Source organism: Camponotus floridanus, unplaced genomic scaffold, assembly GCF_003227725.1.
Source record: "Camponotus floridanus strain SB8 unplaced genomic scaffold, Cflo_v7.5 scaffold20, whole genome shotgun sequence".
Classification (NCBI taxonomy): domain Eukaryota; kingdom Metazoa; phylum Arthropoda; class Insecta; order Hymenoptera; family Formicidae; genus Camponotus; species Camponotus floridanus.
The window spans coordinates 2,310,197-2,331,468 of NW_020229326.1; the positions used below are offsets into that span (position 1 = coordinate 2,310,197).

The window sequence follows — 21,272 nt, forward strand, 5'->3', positions numbered from 1 at the left end:
TCTCGATAGGTCGCACGCAGGTGGGGCGTTCAGAAAAACAGACCGGCTATGAATTACGACAAGTTGAGTCGTTCGTTGAGATACTATTACGAGAAAGGCATAATGCAAAAAGTCGCCGGCGAGCGATACGTGTACAAATTTGTCTGCGATCCGGAAGCGCTCTTCAATATGGCGTACGGAACCGGCGCGTCCTCGGGGATTAGCGGAGAAGTTTCGAATAGTATGGTACGAAGTCACGCAACACCCGGGAAAGGGACGGGCGGGAACGAAGTTTCAGATTTGATGAAGCATTCTGCCGCGGGATATAGCGACGCGGTTTTCGCTATGTATTCAAATACCGCCGCAGGTCAGACACTAGCAGATAACAGCAGACTTTATTAACTTTATTGTTATTTCTCGCGTATTAAAATTTATATATACATACATAACATACATTATAATATACATATACATAACGTGAATTGTTATATTTTATTTATAGTGTATGGACCTTCTGGGCTTCATCATTTGCACCAATATCTCGGCGGTAACGAGGGCTTCAAAACACCGCCGAGTAGATATCATCCCCATTATTCTCATCAGTACGGTAGCAATCATCATCACCATCATCATCCGCCCCCGAGCTATACAGAGACTTTTCTAAACTACAGTCGGTTGTCGTCGCACGAGCCGGCTTTCGATTCGAAGGCGCAGGAAGCTCCACCGAGGGACTCGTATTCCCAGGAAACGGAGAGTACCGGCAGAGATCGGGAGGGTGCATCGATACCCTATGAAAACGTGCAGAGATCTCAATTACCGGCTACAACCGCTTCCGCGCAGTCTTCGATACTAGACGGCACGGCGAGTTCGAAAATTGAACAAGCGCCGTACACGTGTCTTGGCGTCGGAAGCTGCGTCTGTTAAATAAATGTGATCGAATCTGTTGTTTGCATATTATTCAAAGGGACATCTCCCGTCGATCCCTATTTGACGTTCCTCGTGACGGAGCAAAGCTACGAATCGTCTGAACGTATATGTGTGGTAAATCTATCTTGTAAATATTACTTATTTTTACGCGTTGAATTATCATCGGAGATAGACTAATAAATCTGTTTTAATGCGAATTCCGATTTGCATCTAAGCGTTATCTCCGATCATTACTGTGCGCTGTTTTAGTAGTTTATCGCGGTTGTAATTTATTTTATAAATATAAAATAAATCTTTATCTCAATAGAATGATTATCAAATGATTATATAAATTGCATGATTTATATCTTCTTTTTTTATTTACAGCTCAACATATATTAACAATTGATGGATTTCCATCAATTAAACTCGATAAATGTGACCTTGAACGGCAAGAATACTCAAAATATTGTTTCCTCGTGATGTCTAAAAATAAGAATTAATAAATAAAATTGTAGAAAACGTAGATTTGCAACGATTGAAAATAACATCAAGTATTATTACAAAATAAAAGGTCATGATCTAGAAAAATCAATAAATATTAGGTCATAAAATGGATCGTTCTCTTTTTGCGTTCTCGATGATGCGCATATGACGTAAATGCACGATTAATCGTGTATTTCGGGCTCTGACACACCGATTGGACATGTTTATATCGACCTCTCGCTTTTCCTCGTTCACACTGTCGACCGTTCTCTTTCTTAGCACACAACAAAGTTCCGCTGAATAAGTATAACCGATGACTTAAGCCGACTCGTCAACCTTGCGATCCAAAACCTACTAGAAACACTTTACGAATAGCAGTAGTAACGGCAACTGAGATTCATACGAGTGATACCGAAGACTGTCGGTGGCTAAAGTGCACAATTTGAGATAATAATACTGTGTGATCAATTTATGTAATTAGAGCATTCAAAAAATTATCCGTAAGTATCTTTTTTAATTCTGTCAGCATTTTGTTAATTTTAATATAAATTTTAATTATATATTTTAATGTAATGTGATTGGTGAAATAATATTAAACACATGTGTCAAGAGTAGCATTCGAAATGAAATTCCCGGCTCGAAAAATCTCACGTAGCTAAAGTTTTAATAATGAATGTTAAGTCGAATAATATACCAAAGAAAGTCGCACTAACTTTTGTTAAGGTTGCCAAGTATAACGATTAAACCATCGCCGAGTAGGTATTGATCCTTTCCATGTAGCTTCCATAATTCCGAGGACTACGTCAACGATAAAACTGACATACGCGCTTCGCATTCTGATTGACTGTTTCTCCGCCTTTGAGCGCGTCCTCTCTTGATGATTGGCTGCGTCGCTTTGAATCGATTACTTTATGAACGTTGCCAATTTCCCGAAAACTTAACTGCCAAAATCAAATACCGCCAAACACGTAATTTATCATTTCCATATTATTGAATATCAATTGGTGATAATTGGAAGCGATTAATAGCATATAATCATGTTCACTCAATAATTGATCGATTTAATATTTATGTCACCGTACATATGTTTGTAACATGTTTGTATCTTTTTCGTATGATGTTACATCAGCTGAGAACTAAAATATACCTAGAAATCATTTTTCCGCGTAGATGAAAGTCGCAAAGACGAAATCTGCCGAGCAGGAGGAAATAGCAGGAGCAATGGGTTTCAAGGATAAGCAGAAAGCGTTGGATACGCTAAAGGCTTTGGACGGCCGCGACATTAGTTATCAATATCACGTAATCACGAGCTTCATCAGTCGTGCGAAAAGAACATTGCAGATCACTCGGGACGAAGAGAAACTGGCGAATCTGCGAGATTCCTTGAAAATCTTTGAAGATTGGCTGACGGATTACAAAGTGAATAATCGGGGAAAAGAGAATCTCGCATACTTGCCGATCGAAACGATCAAGATCTTTCGTGGTCTCGCAAAGAAGTACGATGTGTGGAACGACGACTTCTTCAGGTAAAAATCCAATCGTATTTTTATTTTTTTATGATAAAGACTCAAACTGATTCGATGAACTGATGTAAATTTTCATATTAGGGCCTACAAGGCTGAGAAGGGCGATTACAAGAGCCTACGGACGGCGAAAGTGCCTGGCGGAGACATCACGTGGGATATTGAAAGGAATAGGCGCTTAAAGGAGATTATCGGCAAGATCAAGGACGAGCACATCCAATGGTACGAGACGGATGCGGGAGATCTTCGGGGACTGCCGACGAAGGAGCACACGCGATGCATCGTATTCGCGTACAGTCCCGATCCTGCAAAGTTGAAGAAATTGGTGACTCAGGTACGTGAAAAATTTGGCGAGGACAATAATGATACGGACAGCGAGGAAGAACGGCGAGGCGCTAAGAGAACTCACGATGATTCGTCGAGCAGCGATAGCGAGCCGGAAACAAAATTTGCGAAACATTCATCGGAAGCTGAAGAGAATCAGCGAAACGAACAATTGGAGAGCGTGTTAAGTTTCAAGGATAAGGAGAAAGCTTTGCAGAGTATCAAGTCCTTGGAAGGCAGGGACATATCGTATCAGTTCTATGCAATCAGCGGCTTGGTAAAACGAGCCAGGAGAGTGATATCATGCACAAAGGATAAGCAAAAGATTAAAAATATGACGGAAGCCGTGGAAGTCTTTGAGAACTGGATCACCGATTACAATGTAAATGGCCGATCAAAAGACAACTTTAATTATTTAGCGATCGACATTGTGCGGGCCTTTAAACCTTTAGCTGAAAAATATGGTATCGATGATAACGGTTTCCTCGAGTGAGTTTCATTTTTTATCGATAAGAAAATTATAAAAAAAAGATATGAGAATTAAAATTTATCATCAAAATATTTCATTTGCATTTGATTTTACAGAGTCTACGAAGAGGCAGACGGCGATTACAAGAAACTCAGATCTGTTAGAGTTCCGCAATCGAATATTACGTGGGATATAAAGAGAAACGAACACTTGCGAGAGTTGGTGGATCGCATAAAAAAGAGCCACATCCAATGGTTTGACACGGATGCCAAATTCCGAGGTTTGCCCACTGCGGAGCACGTACGATGTATTATGTGGGGTTTCAGCTACGATGTCGCGAAACTGAAGAAGCTCTTGCCAACATTAAGCGAGAAACTTGAAGCCGCTGACTAATAATGTGGGTTAATAAATGTCAAATTGTTGCTACATCGCCATCATATAAATATTAATATATTATATGAATATCAATATTAATCAATAATAATATATTATATAAATATCAATATTATCTTACTAATATGATTATTATTTTTAGTCCGACAGTTTACATAACTTACATGTTTATGAAAAAAATCCATCCAAAAAATCCACATGTTACGTAGATAATTCCTAAGTAATTAATGTACGCGTAACTTTGAAATTGGCGCAACTACTTTGATTATTATTCATCGGCCATTTACCGACTGTATCCATCTTTATCCGCGCAGCCTACTTCGTGTAACTCTATCACGGCACGTGAGATGGCGTCGCGATCGGCCTAAAGGTTTTCGACCGCGACTCGATCGATAGTTTTCGTCAGTCACCTTTGAGAGTAGGGTGAGTCGCTGTTTCGATTTTGAGGTTAGAGTTAGGTTAGTGACTCGTTGACATCGCGGCGACACGAACGCAGGCTGTGTGTTTTCAGTGCGCGAGAGAATCGCGAGGGATTGCTAAACTGGGTGCGGATCGAGCGAGTCCGGGCCGTTATCGCGAGAAAAGCGAACCGCGCGAAACGACATCGCGCGATCCCGCATTGACGGGTCTGTTTATATCCCGCGCGCACAATCGGAGCCAGATCGCGGGTGGCATCCGCCGAGCGCGTCCAAAAATAGAACGGCGGCGGCGCCTATCGCGCCGACGAACAAATTCCATCCGCACCGGGAGGGCGGTGGGAGGGGAGTATCATCCTCGGAATTCCGGTGACGTCGATGACACGAGGATGGACCGTGCGCCGCGATAATCGTCCCTCGCTCGATCATACGAGTTCGGAATGTTTCTCGCGAGCAACGTCGTCGACTCGAGTCTCGCGTGCCGTTGACACGCGCCGAGTCGCTGGACTCTGGACTCCCACTCTCGTCGGGAAACGGGGTCAATCGGGGTTGCGGCAGCGAGGTGAGTGGAATCGAGATTCGTAGTAATTTGTCACTTTGTGACAGCTAGCGAGATTTCATTGATAAGAAACTCGATTGGAGTTACTTCCTTACGTAAATATTGAATAATCTGTGGCGATTTTTCTCTCATTTCAGAGGCACGATAGAGGTCGAAGAAGAGTCGCGGTAGTGACTAGCGATCATGCCTCGACGTTTGTCGCGCGACCGGCACGCGTCGTCGCGAGTCGCGAGATAGACGCGCGTCGGCAGCGACAGCGGCGGCGGCGACGACGACATCGATCCCTTCGCGCGGGCGCGAATTAAGATTCGGCACGCAATTCGGCGGGCAATCGCGAGCAAATGAGGCGCGAGGCGAACGACGGCCGCTGCCACCGATCGGCGGGACGACCGATGACGACCGTTCGTTGCGAGACGGCCGAGCCCAACCTCCAGTGAGAAGATGTCGCAGACCGCCGATGCCGAAAGCGAGACGGGCTCCATTTGCGACGAGGAACGCATTCGGAAGCTGTTCCAGGCATGCGACGGCGACGGCGACGGATACATCGACAGGTGAGCCAGCAAAACAGAGAGATGCGATGTTTGCGAGGTAGAAACCGCGAATGAATCGATTCATCGATATATAAAAGCTACTTTCGATCCAAAATATTGAGACAAATAATGGCATGTACCGGTTTATAATCCAGTCGAGTTGAATTTCTCCAAATACAAGTATGAATGTGTCAAATATGTGTTGAATTTCTCAACTCGGAACGCACGAATCTTGGCGCGGTTAGTAATAATTAATGACAGGTGATGTCGCGCGCGCGCAACGAAAAGAGTCTCGCGCGTTGACGTGACTACGGCTGCCGTTGGCGGTACATTTTAATAATTTCTTCAATTAATTAAGGTCGTTTCTGTCTTTCTCTCTCTTTTTACTCTCTTTTTCCATCGTGAATGCGGCGAGAGATGGCCGATTCTCCCGGGAGAGACGGCCGGCTGGCTGGCGCGCGTGGCGTCTATTTCTTTTTATTCTGTAAACTTTTGCGAGTAAACTAAACTGTCGGGGTTGCGCCGCGGTAATAGAAGGCGAACGCGCGTCCAATAATAAGTCCACGATAATTTACGACGACGAGCAGCTCTCGCGAGCGGTACTGCATTAACTGCGCAACTTTATCATCCTTTCCGTCTCGGATGATTTTTCTCGACGAAAAACATCTCGGTATCAAATTATCGAGTAATCGTCTATGTTTCGCGAAACTTGCAACTCGAGAAATGTCTCTTTATTCGACAAAATTATAACGCAACGTTACGAGATATCTCTTATATTTTGTTTTCCGGTTCCGGTAAATGAGATTCTATTCAGGAACGTTGTTTTACGTTCTATTTTGCTCCTGGCTCACTATCGTTATCCATGTCTTGATATGTTTCTCCCCCTCGGTTTCTCTTCTTTTCCCCCGGCGAAGGAACTCGGCTTGGCGAGACCTCGATATTGCGTTTCCTAGCATGACGCGTTTCTTCTCTCGTGAACTCGCGCTGTCTTTTATTCCCTTCCGATGAAGCTTTAGGTGCACCTTTTATCGCGCTCGTCGAACATTACGGTCCATTTTGCTCCTCCCGTCCACCATAGTTTTTACGTAGCTCTCTGCCGCGGATAAACTTACGTAGCGGTCTCTGCGCGTATAATGTTTACACGGATTCCGCTCTACGTGCGCTATAAGCTACGCAAACTATATTTATATGCGTGGAAGGCAGACGAGAGAACTCGCTTCTCTCTTTTATTTAATCGCGCTTTTTCCACATACCGATTCGTCAGTCCGCAAATGAAAACCGATGACTTTTTCAATATCGCAAAAAGCTTTTAAAATTTAATTTAAAATTGATATTTTTTTCATACGAATTTTTTTCTAAGGGATGGAGTGGCGATAACTGTTGGTATTTTTCAAAAAGAAATCCATTTTAGCGATCTAAAGATACAACATGCCGTTGGTTGTCCGTGTTCTTTTAGCGGATCGCGAGAGGATTCGTTTAAAGAAAATTGAATTAAGATGCGCGTCGCGCGAGAGAGAAGGATGACGGAGAGGGCGGAGAGGCAAAAGGAGTGCCTACGCGGACTTTAATCTCGCGAACGAGATTTATCGCCGGCGATCTAGTTTTACCGTGTGGTACGATAAAATGATCGGATCTTCCGAGAAATTACCGCGCCGTTGTTGGCGCCGTTAACGAATCTCGCGCTCGATTGTCTCGAGATAAATCCTCGGCTTCGAGGTCGCGGGCAACATCTGCGCGATTGGAACGGGAATGATTTATAATTAACCGCCCATCCCTCCCCCCCGCGCGATAATAATTGCCTTTACGTCGTTAATTATCGCCCTGGGGGGAGTAACATCGATTCGTTAACGAGCAATAATTTATTGCAGCGTCGAACGCGTCGTCGCCGCGTGTTTTATGGCGATCATTCGACTCGCGCGCACGATTTATTTATCTTTTCATATTTTATTCTCATGCGGAACGAAGAGAGAGAGAGAGAGAGAGAGAGAAAGAGCCATGCGATGCGCGTGTGGCGTCTAAGTCTCGTATATAGATGCGTTTTGTAAACGACATTCATCGAGCGGAGGAGCTCGACGAGGGGGAGAGCGCGTTCTACAAACAAATTAAGAGAATAAACCTGGCGGAACCGCAATTCCTCTCTCTTTCTCTCTTTCTCTTCCGCGAAAAGAAAGAGAAGGCTGAAACAATATTTCCCGACTCGTTGGCATTCATTACGACGCGCTTTCGTAACCTCGTTATATCCTCGCTCGCCACTTTAGAATTTTGTCGCACGTGATGCACGACGTTTCTGGCGCACGTGCTTTACACGCAAAGTTTCGTTGGCTTTTTCTCCAAGTACGTATCATATTTAGAGCGTTCCGATTTTACAACGAGATAATTTTTATCCTTATTTTATCTAAAAAAGAAATATTTTCCCTTCCACGTAAAGTTAGTTCTCTCGGAGGGAGAGATGAAATAACAAAACGCGCCATCATTGAAAGCCAAATCTTTACACTTGGAATTATCGGATTGACGTTAGGAACTTCGATGACCTGATTTTCTAGAATACAGCTTGGCGTTTCACGCAAGGCGACCGCGAAAAGAGATTGTGTGTTTCTCGGACTGATAACAAAAGGGAAAGGAAGGTCGATTTCGTCGATGCAGACCCTCGATGATATTCCGAGGGTTGGCCCCGAGCGAACGGAGGGCTGATTTCCCCTGCTCCCTCTGTCTCCTTCCGCGTTTTATGGCAAGTGAGTCACACTACAACCGCGATCGGGTTCTTTCGTCTTCTCTCCCTCTTCGTTTCGGTTATACGACTACTCCTTCGCGCGCAGCCTGCGTTTGCAGACTCGTTTATCGGCTTTTCTCTCTCGCCCCTTTCGTTTCTCTCTCCTCCCCCTCCGATCCCCCGTCCACCGATCATACCCTCCTTTATTGTCTCTGTTCCTCTTCTCCCCCGCGGCTATACCTTTCTACTATCGCGTAAAATACAATCGGTTCGCGCGCGACGAATACGGGCTGCATCCACCCCCGTAATGCAACAGATTTCCGTGAACGAACGCGAACGTAGTAAACGTAAAATTTCGGTATGGAATATAATGCGAAGGAATAAAGAAGCGAGTTTTCCATCGTTGCTCCGGCAAAATCCACGTGGCTCCGTTCCTCGATATCTTTTTTATCTTTCCACCGTCTTAGTTTTTCTCTGTCGACTATTCACTTTACGAATAAATTTCCGATGTCATATATTTCTTTTTTTTATGAATAACAATTCTCTTCCTTCGAATGGCTCTTTTATCACGAGAGGAATCTCCGGAGGCAAGTTTCACTCGATATGAAATAATGAATCGATTCCGAAAAAGTTTGTGAAAAATTTAATTGCGTCGTTGTACAGAGAAATACTAGCTTTGCAAAAAAATAATATCGTAAGTATTACTAATGTTCAACTTGTCATTTCGAAATATTGTACGAAAATTAGATTCGATAAATGATTTATAACGGGACATTTTCGCGACAATTATCAAATTTCCTTGACTGCGATATCTGACCGGATAAAAGATGCAACGGGTGACTTACCTGGATTTGTATGCGACATGGCGGGTAAATATAGCGGGAGGAAATTTTTGCGACAGTCTTCTGAAAGAAATATTGCGCTCGCTGGAATCGATATCTCGACTCCAAAAAAAGCTATTCTCGTTTACCCGTATCGTTTACTCAATTTACTTTACAGAAGGAGCAGAGACAAATCATATAAGAGAGAGCCGGAGGGGGACAACGATAAAGACGTTATTATATTAAAAAGTTAGCCAATATGTTACTATTTACTTTTTGGATTCTTTTTTTCCGTCCGCGCATCCTGCGTGAAAATTGATCGATCGCCAATCCTCGGATAGCGGCGCATTTTGCGGCGAAACCATTTCCACGGCCGGCCATTTTTACGCGCGATCCGCACTCGTAATTTCGTTACACGCGGACAAGCTTGCTCTCGTAGCCTCGTTTATCTCGCCTCACGGTTCGACTCTGCCGCGATAAATCTCGAAATCGTCCCGACCAGTTATCGTTATTTACGCTTCTTTCCTTCTGACCAGGAGGGAAGAATATATTTGCCACGGAAAATTCTCGTTTTGTCGACGCGTCATCGACGATTGTTCGTAGAATCTTTGCTTTTCTCACGCTTCTCCTTGAGACTGAAGGCTAAATGAAGATAATGTAGGAGAATTTTTACTTGCTAATTTAATAGATTAATGTGATACATAATTACGATAACGATCGTGGAAAATTTGTATGTGCGTAAAGTGACGAGAACATGTTTTTTTTTTTTTTTTTTTTTTCAATGACATTGCATCTCGCCATTTATGGATATTTTTTTCTCGGAATAAAAACTAACGAGCGCGACAGAGCAGACCTTCGTTAAACGTTAAACTCTGAATATATTTTCGGAGCCACTATAAATTTGATGAATCTTGGCGATCGATACGCCAATATCATAACTGGCGACGTCAAGGTCTCACATCTCTCGTCGCCGGTGTGAATTATTAACATCAGTCAAATTCCGAGATTAACTGCATTATCGGTGATCGCGACGCTAAAATTGACGGCCGTAAACTTCTCTCTCTGGCGTGTGAGATCTCTGGATTCTTGCAAAATTCCATCATATAAGAGAAGATTGTATTTTTAACCACGCGGTTTCAACCAGACAGTTTCAACCAGACAGTTTTAAAATCGACGACATGCGAAGGTCCGGTGTCGCGACAACCTCGTAATCGGAGTAACACGATTCCTCGCTAATTATCGCGAAATCTAAACCTCTCGAGGGACAGAGAGCGCTGACAAAGAGATGGTCGTTAAAAAGAGGAGATGGAGTGCTGCGGGCGGATTCGTTCAAGAGCGAGAAGAACCTTCTCGTCGTTAAAAACCAGCGTCAGGTTCCTCTTTCCTCTTTCCCCTCTGCTGCTCCATCGCTTGCAGCTTTTCTTTTTCCGCGTCTCTCTTTCTCTCTCCTTTTTTTTATCTGCTTTTTCTCGTTTTGTTTTTAATAGCGCCCGCGGGACGGTACTCGACGAGAGGCGAGAGCTCGCATCTTTCCGAAAGGGCGGATTAGCCCTTTATAAGGTGGTATAAGGCTCTTTTTATACAACAGACTTTGAGGGATCGCGCTCTCGATACGAAATACGGCGAGATACTCTAACAATGACATTGCGCTGTTCGATGTTGCGAATTTTTCTCGCCGGTTTCTTTTCCGCTTGTTTTTCGTCGATATTATATATCTTTTGTATCGTTTTTTTCGCGCGTTGTAAAAAAACAATTATTTTTCTTTTTTGATATTCTTCTCGTCTCTATCTCTTTATTTTTAACTTTATTTCTATCAAGACTTTACTGTATAAATTCGAAAGACAAAATTTAATAATGGTACCATCCGTCTTTCTTCTTTTACGTAATTTCAATGTCGGAAGACTTGGATATAAAGGTTGCGAGAAGTCCTTTTTTCGGAGAAATGCCAAAGAGGGACACGATGTAATAGGAATCTAATCGCGATTCTCACGCGCGTAGAAAGTTTTTTCTGCAAATCTCACACAAGTCTCTGGAACAATGATCTCGTATCGGTACAATCAGGTTTGAGAAGTAACATTTTAACGTGGGAGAAAGATCTTGGCCATGGTATTGTGTAGCATAGGTTTCACATCTCTCAACAATGTATGTCACTTACTGGTCCGTTGCGTAGAGTATTGCGTGTCTGCTTTTTAAATCTGGCGTAGGACTCGTTTTCTCCGACAATACAGTTTGTCGCGAATCTCAAAACTGGATAACTTGAAATTCTTAGCGCAGAAAAGAGAATTTCTTTTCAATTCTTTATCAATCGCATTGAAATTCTATAGCGGAATGCTAACTTTACAAAGATGTATCATTCCTACATTTTCCGTCTCTTTGATATTTTTCTGAATTCTTTTGCTTGGTGCTTTTTCGGGTCAATTCTTTTTCTCTTTCTCTTTTTCTCTTTTTCTTTCTACATACATACGCACTGTTTCACGAGCTATGATTAAAAGTAGAGAGAGAGAGAGAGAGAGAGAATTCGCTGGATCGGAAAACGGGAAAGGACTGTAACGAGATCACCGCGTTACAGGTCGAGGCAAAATTGAGTTTTGATCCAATCGCGCGCGCGCCACGTCCAATATCGACACAAACTCCTCGTGTATTCCCTCGGAATTTTCTTCAAGGCCTGGAAAATCCTCTCGACGGCGTCCTCGGCTGATAATTTCAATCCATCCATCCGCGTCGCGCGCGAATCGCAGCTTTCACATTTTCCTCTCATCTCCGCTCCGTAATTTCCTTGGCGTTCCAAATATGGATATACAGGTACATACATGTATATGCGTTTGATTCGGCAGCTTATTCGGCTCCGAAACATTGAACGCAAAGAGAGAAAGATTAATCGTGCGAAAATTAATCCAATCGATCGAATCGTAAAATATAGTAAAGGGAAACAGAGGGCAGGGCACTTGCGTAACTCGACGCCTCGCGTGGGTCCGCGTAATACTGCGAGCAGAAATTAAATAAGCCGTTAAATTCACTTTTCTCATCCAGCGAATAAATACACGGACGCCGATGATAAACCACGTATTACGACGTAATCGTTTCTCACGTGGCGGCACATTTATTGCACTCGCCATGCAAGCGGCGTTCAAGTGCCGTTTAATTGCTGCCGTGTAAATACACAACTTGTGTGCGCCGTGTGCTTCGCGATCGAGTGTTTTACATTTATTTCCAGATAACGCTCGAATAAATTAATACGTTATGCGTCGCGATGGAGAATAAAGACCGCGAGCGTTGAATAATTATTCGACGCTCTCGATATTTTTCGACTCGTAATTATTAAAAAATATCTTTGCAAAATATTAAATAGAAAGGAAGAGAGGATTTAGTCATAAAAATTGCAGGAAAGAGAAATGATAAATAATCAATTATATTTGCAGAAAAGCAAAGCTAAATTTAGAGAGTCGTATAGATGGATGATTCAAGTAAAGTACAAGGTATTTATAAGATTCTCGTTGTTGCAATAATCGTTCATTCAACAGTTTTTAATCCAACAATTATTTTAAATAATGGCATATTAGAAGGAGTTATTCATGTATAATTATAAGTAAAAAATTAATTAAAAAGTAACGAAAAACAATAATGGAAATATATATCTTTAATTTTAGAAAAATTAGAAATAGAAAATTTGCGTGTGCGTGTCGAGAATAAATTTTAATTAAAATATTGCAGGAAAAAAACGTAATAAAAAGCCTTAATAAAAAGACTAATGAAATATTTATAAGCTTTTCTCTCGCTGTCGTAATAATCGTCGCTCATTCCGACTAGCGAACAAACGGTTTCTTCATGGGAAAGGTGACCCGCGAAGAAACAGATAGAGAGAGAAAAAGACAGAAAGAAAGAGCGACGCATATATATGCATTTAAAATAAACTCGCGTGTCTGGCGTTAAACCGCACGCGCGATGCTGCGAATGGAACGCAACTGGACGAGAGTGACATGCGGTGGGATTAAGTTGCATTTGTTTTTCACGCCGACAACGATATATGAACAGATTTTTTTTTCGCTTCGCCTCTCGAACCGCAGCGCGAAAGGCGTCTACTCGCAGTGACGTTCGACGCGTCGTCGGCATCGCGACGTCGCTCGCGCGATCCGTTTCCAGACGTGATAATCTTCGTTAAGATTCTCTCCGCGTGGTCTAATTAAATTTTAATAACTTGGAAATTGCTTAAGGACGGAGCCATCTCTTCGCTCTCTTTCTCTCTCTGATAATTATAAAAAATTGATGATTTAATTTTAAGTAACGCTTAGTTTTGAAAAGTGCTGATTAAACTTTATCACGAGAGGAAGAGATTTTGCATTTTTATTTTTTTAGATTGTATTTTAAATATCTTCTAGAAGATATCTAAAAATCTATAAAAATTGTACATTCTTTGATTCGAAGTCTAATAGAGGTATACTTATTGCGTCTTACGATGATGTAAAAGTTGTTTGAAATTGCGACATGACTGACAAGAAAATGATTAAATCGATAATGTGGAGTAAAATATTTTTATTTTTATTTCTGCTTTCGAGAAAAATATGACTAATGATTGCAAAATTGATACGAGAGAATCTTTGACTCTTTTTATACTTGTGCATATTCTGTATGTCTCGTCATTTAGCTCGCTTGCGCATCATAAACGAAGAGTCTATCGTAAAGTGAATTTGAAGCGAACGGTCGTGGCGTTAACTCAAAGTAAATTTGAAGCGAATGGTTGTCGGTGGCGCGTGCAAGAAAAACGACGAACGGTGAAGAACGAGGCAAGATGCAGTCGCTCAAACCTTGGGAAACTAGAACTGTGGAGAGACTGTCCCGACATAGACACGGACATCGCGGAGTGTTTCTACGACGGTACTATACGAGAGTATAATCCTAAAATCGCGCTCTGTCTCTTCATCTATTAATAAACGCAACCGGCGCAGAATTATTTCGCGACGAGTATCTTAAAAAACCTCGTCGCATCAAAAATCACGATAAGAATTAATTTATTTAGAAGACATATCTTTATTTAACAATGTGACAAAGTCAATTGTTCGATCGATTAAAAATTCTATCGATATTAACGTTGAAATATTATTATTTATCTAGTCTAATATAAATGTTAACAATTTATGAGTTTTAGAAACTTTTTTTGAAAAATATTAAAATTTATCTTTTTGGCGTTTTACATATGCTTAATTAACGTTTAAACGTTTCAGAATTTGTTAATCTTGAACATTAAATTTTTTTTAGTTCAATATTAGTCTCTCCTTGCGTATTCAAAAATGACGATGTGGGGTCAAAAGGACTAATTTCTAATATTTATAAAAAAGAAGATTCTAAAAATCATCAATTTTTTTATACCGCTAGAGTAGCTGGAATTCCTTGGAAAGGATTGTAAAACGTATATATAACTATAATCTAACTTTAATGAAAATTAACTATTCGGTCGATAAAACTCGCTGACATAATCGTGCGCATCAATTGCGTGAAACGCTCGAGTACAACGCTCGCGAGTATCAATTAAATTTCCGATGCAGCCTCCGTTGCAGGACGAAGCGTTTATATAGCCGGAAGCGAGCTTGCGCCGACGACGATGCTATATACGTAATCCATTAATATCGCACGCGATGGACGTCGCGGCGGCGTGCGAGGAGGGAACTTAATTAATGCGTGACGTTTAATTCTCGATGGTCGTCCCTAAACCGGCGACGCCATTGTTTCGATGAGAATGATAGAGATGGATACCTCGGGCTCCTGACCTCAGAATTGGCCCCGATATAATTGACGTTTCACGAATATACATGTATGATATTTGTAAAAAGAGAAGAGGAAATTTATGGAAATTAGGTATATTGTAGATGATCCTCTGTAAAAGAAATTAATTTAAAATCCGTTGGCATAAAAACATATTTGAAATATACTCAAAGTCTTTTAATTCATTTATAATAATATTCGACACTCGATAAATATCAATATCAATTATTATCTCCTTAGTGTCGATATCCAGATTATAATAGCAAAATATTTACCTTCTGGAAAAACGTGGAAAAATTGAAATTCTCTGTATGCGTATTTAAAAAAATTTGGGGCATTCTCATTTTATTAAGAATCAGGAAATTAAAAAATTTTGCTTTGATAATTTTGTTCTTTTATTATAAATTGTGAAATCCACCGATAAACAAAATTGATATGTGCATGTATTTAAAGTATAATTATACATCTATTTCCTTATACATTCAATGTTTCAACAAAATATTGAATATGCAGCACATATTCTTCTTATTATATTGTGTTTTTTAAAACTCAAGTGGCTCTGTTTTTCCTTTATTATACGAGTGCAAAGCATTAGAAACCGCATGTGACAAAAAGTTGCGCCACAAAAATCTTTAAATTATTCTCTTTTGGAATTTTGAATAAAAATACGTGAAAGACGAGGGAATTATTTGCAAGATTTGAGTGGACGCTGAATAAATAATTGGCGAGCTTGTAATTTTCCAAATGGCGTGAATCGGCTGCAATTTTTACGTCTAGACGCGCGAGGAACGAAATCACGGGGCCGGCTGGTTTAACGATTTTCCGGGGATATCTCACCGTGACGGTGGTAGACGGCTCTGTAACTGATGAATCTTTAATTTTGTCCCGTCGACCTAGCGCCACTGGATGGCAACGGAACGGCCCGCCGCGAATTCGGCTCGCGTGACGCGAATCGCGCCGCTCCGCGTTGCTCCTGGCTGCGTCGCGACGCGACGTGACCGATAATCAAGAGTGACGGGCCTGCTCTCGACCTTCCAGTCGGTTAGACAATTATTTTGAGCAACGTAACCGTAATGGACGGAGGAGCGATCGCGCGGATGATATGACAAGCGCCCGCGGCCGTCCCTTTTAATTACATAAATCTCGACGGTATCGTTAAAACGAGAGAGCGCCTTAGAGAACGCTTCTCGGGACAGAGCGGTCTCGTCGGAGATCCGTTTGCTGTGTACACGTCGGACGATCGGATGATGGTGGCCCGCGAGAGGTGCAACGCACCTACATAATGGATTATATATTAATAAAATATATACTCTCCCTCGGATAGATTCGTTATATGCGTCCTATCGATACGAGACAATTGTATACCCGCGGCGAACGCTGCGGTGCCTTTCCACTTTTAACTGTTTCGTGCCTCATCTTCCCGCGCCATACCTCGGTTTGACGTATGAATTATTCACGAGATGAATTATTCATTAGGAAGAGAGTACTTAGTCTTCGTAATACACATTTCGCTCAACATGCGACGGTTTGTTATTTGCGATTCGCGTTAAACGGTCGAAACTCCGCGCGATCACGCCAGCCACGAAGAATTTCTCTAAAATCGACTCTTCGACGTACGTACTTTTGATAAAATGGTGGATGGTTTCATTTTTGATTCGATAATCAAACTCCGTCCTCTATTTTTGATGCATTTTATAACTCGCGCCTCCGATTCGCGTTTCCCGACGACAAAATATTCTTAATGACCCGATCTCGTGAACTTTCAGCCAGGACCTATTGACGGTATGCCGGGAATTGAACCTCGAGAATTCGGTGGAGGAATTGATGAGGGAATTGGGCGCGGACGAGCAGGGTCGCATTTCCTATCAAGAGTTCCTTAGACGACGTCTGGCCCTAAGGCCGGAAATCGAGGCGCTCCGGACCGGCAAACGGCGGAGTAGTCCGCATCACACGCCGGAATACCTGCCCACCAGCAGCGACAACAGTCTCGGTAAGAATTATCGTATCGTTGGAACTTGCGCGACCTTCCAGTTTGCGATAATAAATCTCTCGGCGCGCGCGCGAAGAACGGAAATTTCGCGAAAAGTAACAAGTACCATTTATATCCTCGCTCTCGCTGACTCTGGGAATATAAATGTCACGTTCGCTTATCACAATATACAAAGTGTATATACCGTGGAATATTCCGTAACGGATATTATACGCAAGCTATATCTCGCGCATGTCGCGTGTCAGGGTGCATGAGCAAGCTATTTGCTCGAGATTGATGATCGATGGAACAATGAATGCGGGATGATCGCGGAAACATGGCGTAGCATTTGTAATATTCCGATCGCGTGTAACCGAATAGAATATCGCGAGATCGATGAATGAATTGGAAATGGCAACCTGAGATATTGCGCCAGGCGTTTCCATTTCTCGCGTACAATCGCCGTCGCCGGCAGACGCAAATTCTCATTACGCGTGACTCGAGAAGAAGAAAATGAAATGTCTGATTGTTTTGCTTATCGATGAAAATTTTTGGCGCTGTTGGATATAAATTATAGAGACCTTGGGCATTTCTTCCTTTTCTTTATTTATCGTCAAAGATTTCAAAGGAACGCATTCGTTTAGTCACTTTGATCGTGTTTGCTCATATTTCTCGACGCTAAATGAAAGACTTTGCCGTACTGATATGCGCGTAATTTCTATTTCAGGAACCGTGTCGGGACGACATGAAAGTTGGGAATTTGACAGCGGTGCCCGTGATTTGTCGCCGGAACCTCATAGCCTTCAGAAGCTGGTGGAGGCGGCCGCCGGTGGAACCGGAAATATGCTGGATCTCGCGAATAAGGTAATCATTTCGCGATCATTTATCTCCATTGGAACGACTGTTGATATTTGTATCTTTGGTAGTCCTCTCTCGTTCGAAATTCATTCGTATATATATATATATATATATATTTTGCACGGCTGTCGGTTAATCTCTTGACACCTATATCTCTTGTTTGTTCGAAACTCTTATGGAGTTTATTATGTTTGCGCGTATCGACGCGGAAAAAATGTACGAAACGTGCGTTTTGTTTACGCAACGCGTAATAAATGACGCGAAGCTGAAAAAGGAAAGAGAAGGGAGAAGATCGCTGAGAGAAGTGCCGGCAATATTTGAAGATATTCGAATCTGAAAAAAATTGTATATCGAGCGATGAAACTTTGAGATTTTCCCCGCTTGTTGATGCAATATTCGCGTTGATGAAAAGTCAACGAGACGCGCAATTATCCAAGGCAAATTGTCTTTGCATGCCGATAATCTTCGTGCTAGAGCGCACGTTCGCCTAACTCCTCCATCTTTCGCGGTTCTTCATCATTTCCCTCTTCGTATCTCAGGGTTCGCGCCTGAGAATTTCTTTGTCAGCCGCAATTAACCACCGATTCCACCGAGGCGTGCCATCGAGGAAGATGGCAAGACGTGCAATTTCTGCGCGTTCTTTGCTTTCCCCGGTTCCGATCGGCAGATTCGGTATCGAATTACGAGGTATGTAAATTAATGCCGGACGTCTCACTTATGTATATGTTCTCTTTTTAAATTTATCGCGTTATAGTGTATAATCGATTTGAATTTAAAAGGGTTTTAAAGCCTCGTATTAACACTAATTATTTGCGAAAAATTTATAATTATTTCATAATCAAGTAAATATTAACTTTGCAATGGAATAATTAAATCTCGATCGAATTTTTGCGTTTATGTTCAAGACGCACATTTTTAATATATTTTATTAGCGAGCTCTCACTTTCGAATTGCTACAACGACAAAATTCTCATTTCTCGAGGGCGTTTCATGGACGATTCGCGATCGAATCGCAAACTTTCAGTCTCGTTTTAAGAGCCACGCGTCAGAGAAAAAAAAGAAATACATTCGCTGATCGAATCCCAAAGTTATCGTGATTTCTCGCGAGAGAACCTTCATTTCTTCTAAGAATGGAAATAGGAGAACCGAGGGAGGAAAAAGAAACGCGCGCATTTATTGTCTATAAATGACTATTATTAGTCTGCATTACTGCATCGGAAAAGCGAGAAGAAGCTGCAGTATATTTTGACTGTTCTTGAGAATGTTGGGCCGTGCGCAAAGAAAGCGCAAGAATTTGTTAAAGGAATTTATTAGAATGCTATTTATGGAGCGAATATATGCGTAGAGAGAAAAATATAACTCTTTCTACGTATTTAGGTGAAATGAATATTTCATTCAACGCGTACGCATTTGGTTTTTAAAAGAAACTTGGCTGGACAACTTGTCGGTTGATGTTTTTTTTTAGAGATTTTCGCGATGCCTCATGGTAGATATCCGTTTCTTAGGAAAACGCAAGTACGATGCGCCTTAGGCCGTATTCAAATTCGACTATGCAGGGAGCAGTTTTCGCATGCAACGGGAATTTCCATAGAAATGGGGTAGAGAAGTCAGAAAGAAAGAAAGAGAGAGAGAGAGACAGAGAAATATATATCGAACTAAATATAATAGCGACGGTAACTCCCTTTATTACTCCCGCATGGAAATTGTTGGAGGTGACTTATCGCGCGACGGGGCGATACGCTAACATTAGATATTTGGATACGTACAAGATTAATTCGTATTTACCGAGCTGCGAGATGCTTGGTAGAGATTCAGACTGTACTTTGTGGAAAAGTGCAGACTACCCTAAACGTTTGCAAGATGTCTCGTATGCGTGAGTTATCATTATGATTCAAAGGATTATCTCCTTTATCTCTCTTTCTCTCTCTTTCTCTGCACACTGTCATTAAAGTAAGGGTAAAGTGCTATTAGAATCAAATGAAATAAAGTAAGAGCGACACGCTAAGAGGACTTGAGAAAAAATTTGAGGAAATTTAGTTTTTTTTAGAACTTATTTATAGTAAAAATAAAAGAATATAATAATTTTAGACAACCGCGTTTAGATTCTTATCAACCCTTGCCTCACTATTGCGAGGCAAGACATTTAACTGTGACAATTTTACGACCGGCCGTTGTGCGATGTCCGAAAGTGCTGTTAACATTCTCTAATTGTAACAAAGTGCTCGTAAAAAGGAAGAAGAAAGCGAGACGACGACGTATAGTCGCGATGCCGACGATTCTACGGGAGGACAGATTATTATCAGAGCGTATAAAGAAAGATGCGAGGCCCAAGCGTCGGTCCCATAAAAATGAAGCCGAGGTCCCGCATAAAGTAATAACGGTCGCGTAATAAGATTCCGTAATTTTTCCCTCGAACAACTGTGACGCGAGCAGATCCGAGCGCACGATAATCCGTCTCGTCTCGAACGATGGGAAATATCGTCCTGCGAAGGACGATGTTTTTCTAGGGCGGCCGATCGTTATTTCCCATTGCGACGCCCACATCCTTTTTCCCGAGGATATTTACTTCCGTCCTCTTCGACGTCGTCGGTCGCGAGAATTTCATACCTTCTCGTCGTCTCCTCCTCGTGCTCTCGTCGAGTCACCCTATGAATTCTCGTGATAGTGCTCGCGTGACGCAATAAACGCTATGCCGTAATAGTACCGTAAGACGGGTTGAAATTGCGTCAACAGGTGCGAGGTGGGCTTTGCGTGAGAGCAAAGAAAAAAATCTAGAAATCTCCCTGGAAAATTTATATTTCGGACAAGAGGGAAAAAACATATAAGTATCTCGTGGAGGAAAGAATTAATAATAAGAATTTAGAGAATTATAGTTTGCGATTTTTAGTTGTTACATATTGCGCAATCCAGTTTATAATTTTTATATAGTGGACAAAGAAACAGCGTAGTTACGGAGAAAATTTTACAGTACAAATCTCTTACAATATTTGTTGTAAATTAAGATATTTGTTACTTGCTTGTGCATTAAAATATTTGAATAATTATTCTCATATAAAATATAATACGCATATAAAATATTATTGAATGCAAATGTCGTATATGTGATATAAATATCGTATGTTTTCTCTTATATATTATATATTCTAATTACGAAAATTATATTGTAATTTTTACTGCAATATTTTCCCCGTATACAGCCGTCTCTATAAGACTGTAAAAATATTCGCGTAAGATAATCGTACGCAGAAAATTATGCTGTTAATTATAAATATCTTGTTCGCCATCGCACGGCATATTTCAGACATCACGCTCCGTTTGGCGTGTCGACATCCATAATCGCGTGGCTCGCGTATAAACGCGAATGTGGCTCGGGAGATTGAAAATCGACGGGTTCGTATTTGTTCGAATACAAAGGCGAAGACGGACACGTAGACGGCAATGCCTAGGGACTGCAAAGCCGGCAAACCCTCTTTACGGGAAGCCATCGTTGTCGTCGCCTCCGACCCTCCTCCCTTTTCCCATCTCCCCTTCTCGCGGAAGGAACGTCGCGCGTTAATCGAGAAATTAGCGAA

General features: G+C 41.7%; 3 protein-coding genes across 6 annotated transcripts in view; all 3 read left to right on the plus strand.

Moving 5' to 3' along the window:
* LOC112637030 (ETS translocation variant 1) overlaps nucleotides 1–1,805 on the plus strand; it is a 79,398-nt gene extending 77,593 nt beyond the window's left edge. The window contains exons 10-12 of one of the 2 annotated variants that reach the window (XM_025408253.1): nucleotides 10–346; nucleotides 482–1,020; nucleotides 1,273–1,364. In XM_025408253.1, the coding sequence (XP_025264038.1) occupies nucleotides 10–346; nucleotides 482–903 (759 nt within the window). In that variant the 3' untranslated portion in view covers nucleotides 904–1,020; nucleotides 1,273–1,364. Of the gene's footprint in view, nucleotides 1–9; nucleotides 347–481; nucleotides 1,021–1,272; nucleotides 1,365–1,650 lie in introns of those variants that run through there. The other variant, XM_025408252.1, reaches the window with a different exon arrangement.
* Nucleotides 1,495–4,125, plus strand: LOC105249956. The gene is made up of 4 exons (XM_025408254.1): nucleotides 1,495–1,871; nucleotides 2,542–2,897; nucleotides 2,979–3,707; nucleotides 3,804–4,125. Exons 2-4 carry the CDS (start codon nucleotides 2,542–2,544, stop codon nucleotides 4,078–4,080), a joined length of 1,362 nt encoding a protein of 453 aa, XP_025264039.1. The 5' UTR covers nucleotides 1,495–1,871; the 3' UTR covers nucleotides 4,081–4,125.
* A 369-nt stretch (nucleotides 4,126–4,494) lies between these two features.
* The window catches only part of LOC105249961 (colorectal mutant cancer protein), a 38,068-nt gene continuing 21,290 nt past the window's right edge, over nucleotides 4,495–21,272 (plus strand). For 2 of the 3 annotated variants that reach the window (XM_025408251.1, XM_011255782.2), the window contains exons 1-4: nucleotides 4,495–5,058; nucleotides 5,193–5,606; nucleotides 16,640–16,863; nucleotides 17,570–17,706. In XM_025408251.1, the coding sequence (XP_025264036.1) occupies nucleotides 5,497–5,606; nucleotides 16,640–16,863; nucleotides 17,570–17,706 (471 nt within the window). In that variant the 5' untranslated portion in view covers nucleotides 4,495–5,058; nucleotides 5,193–5,496. Of the gene's footprint in view, nucleotides 5,059–5,192; nucleotides 5,607–13,805; nucleotides 13,989–16,639; nucleotides 16,864–17,569; nucleotides 17,707–21,272 lie in introns of those variants that run through there. The other variant, XM_025408250.1, reaches the window with a different exon arrangement.

What these genes read in the sequence shown, in the direction of transcription:
- LOC105249956 (XM_025408254.1), top strand. Translation starts at nt 2,542, where the DNA reads ATGAAAGTCGCAAAGACGAAATCTGCCGAGCAGGAGGAAATAGCAGGA. An exon ending in TGGAACGACGACTTCTTCAG is followed by an intron (nt 2,898 to 2,978) that starts GTAAAAATCCAA and finishes TTTTCATATTAG; the next exon opens with GGCCTACAAGGCTGAGAAGG. An exon ending in GATGATAACGGTTTCCTCGA is followed by an intron (nt 3,708 to 3,803) that starts GTGAGTTTCATT and finishes TTGATTTTACAG; the next exon opens with AGTCTACGAAGAGGCAGACG.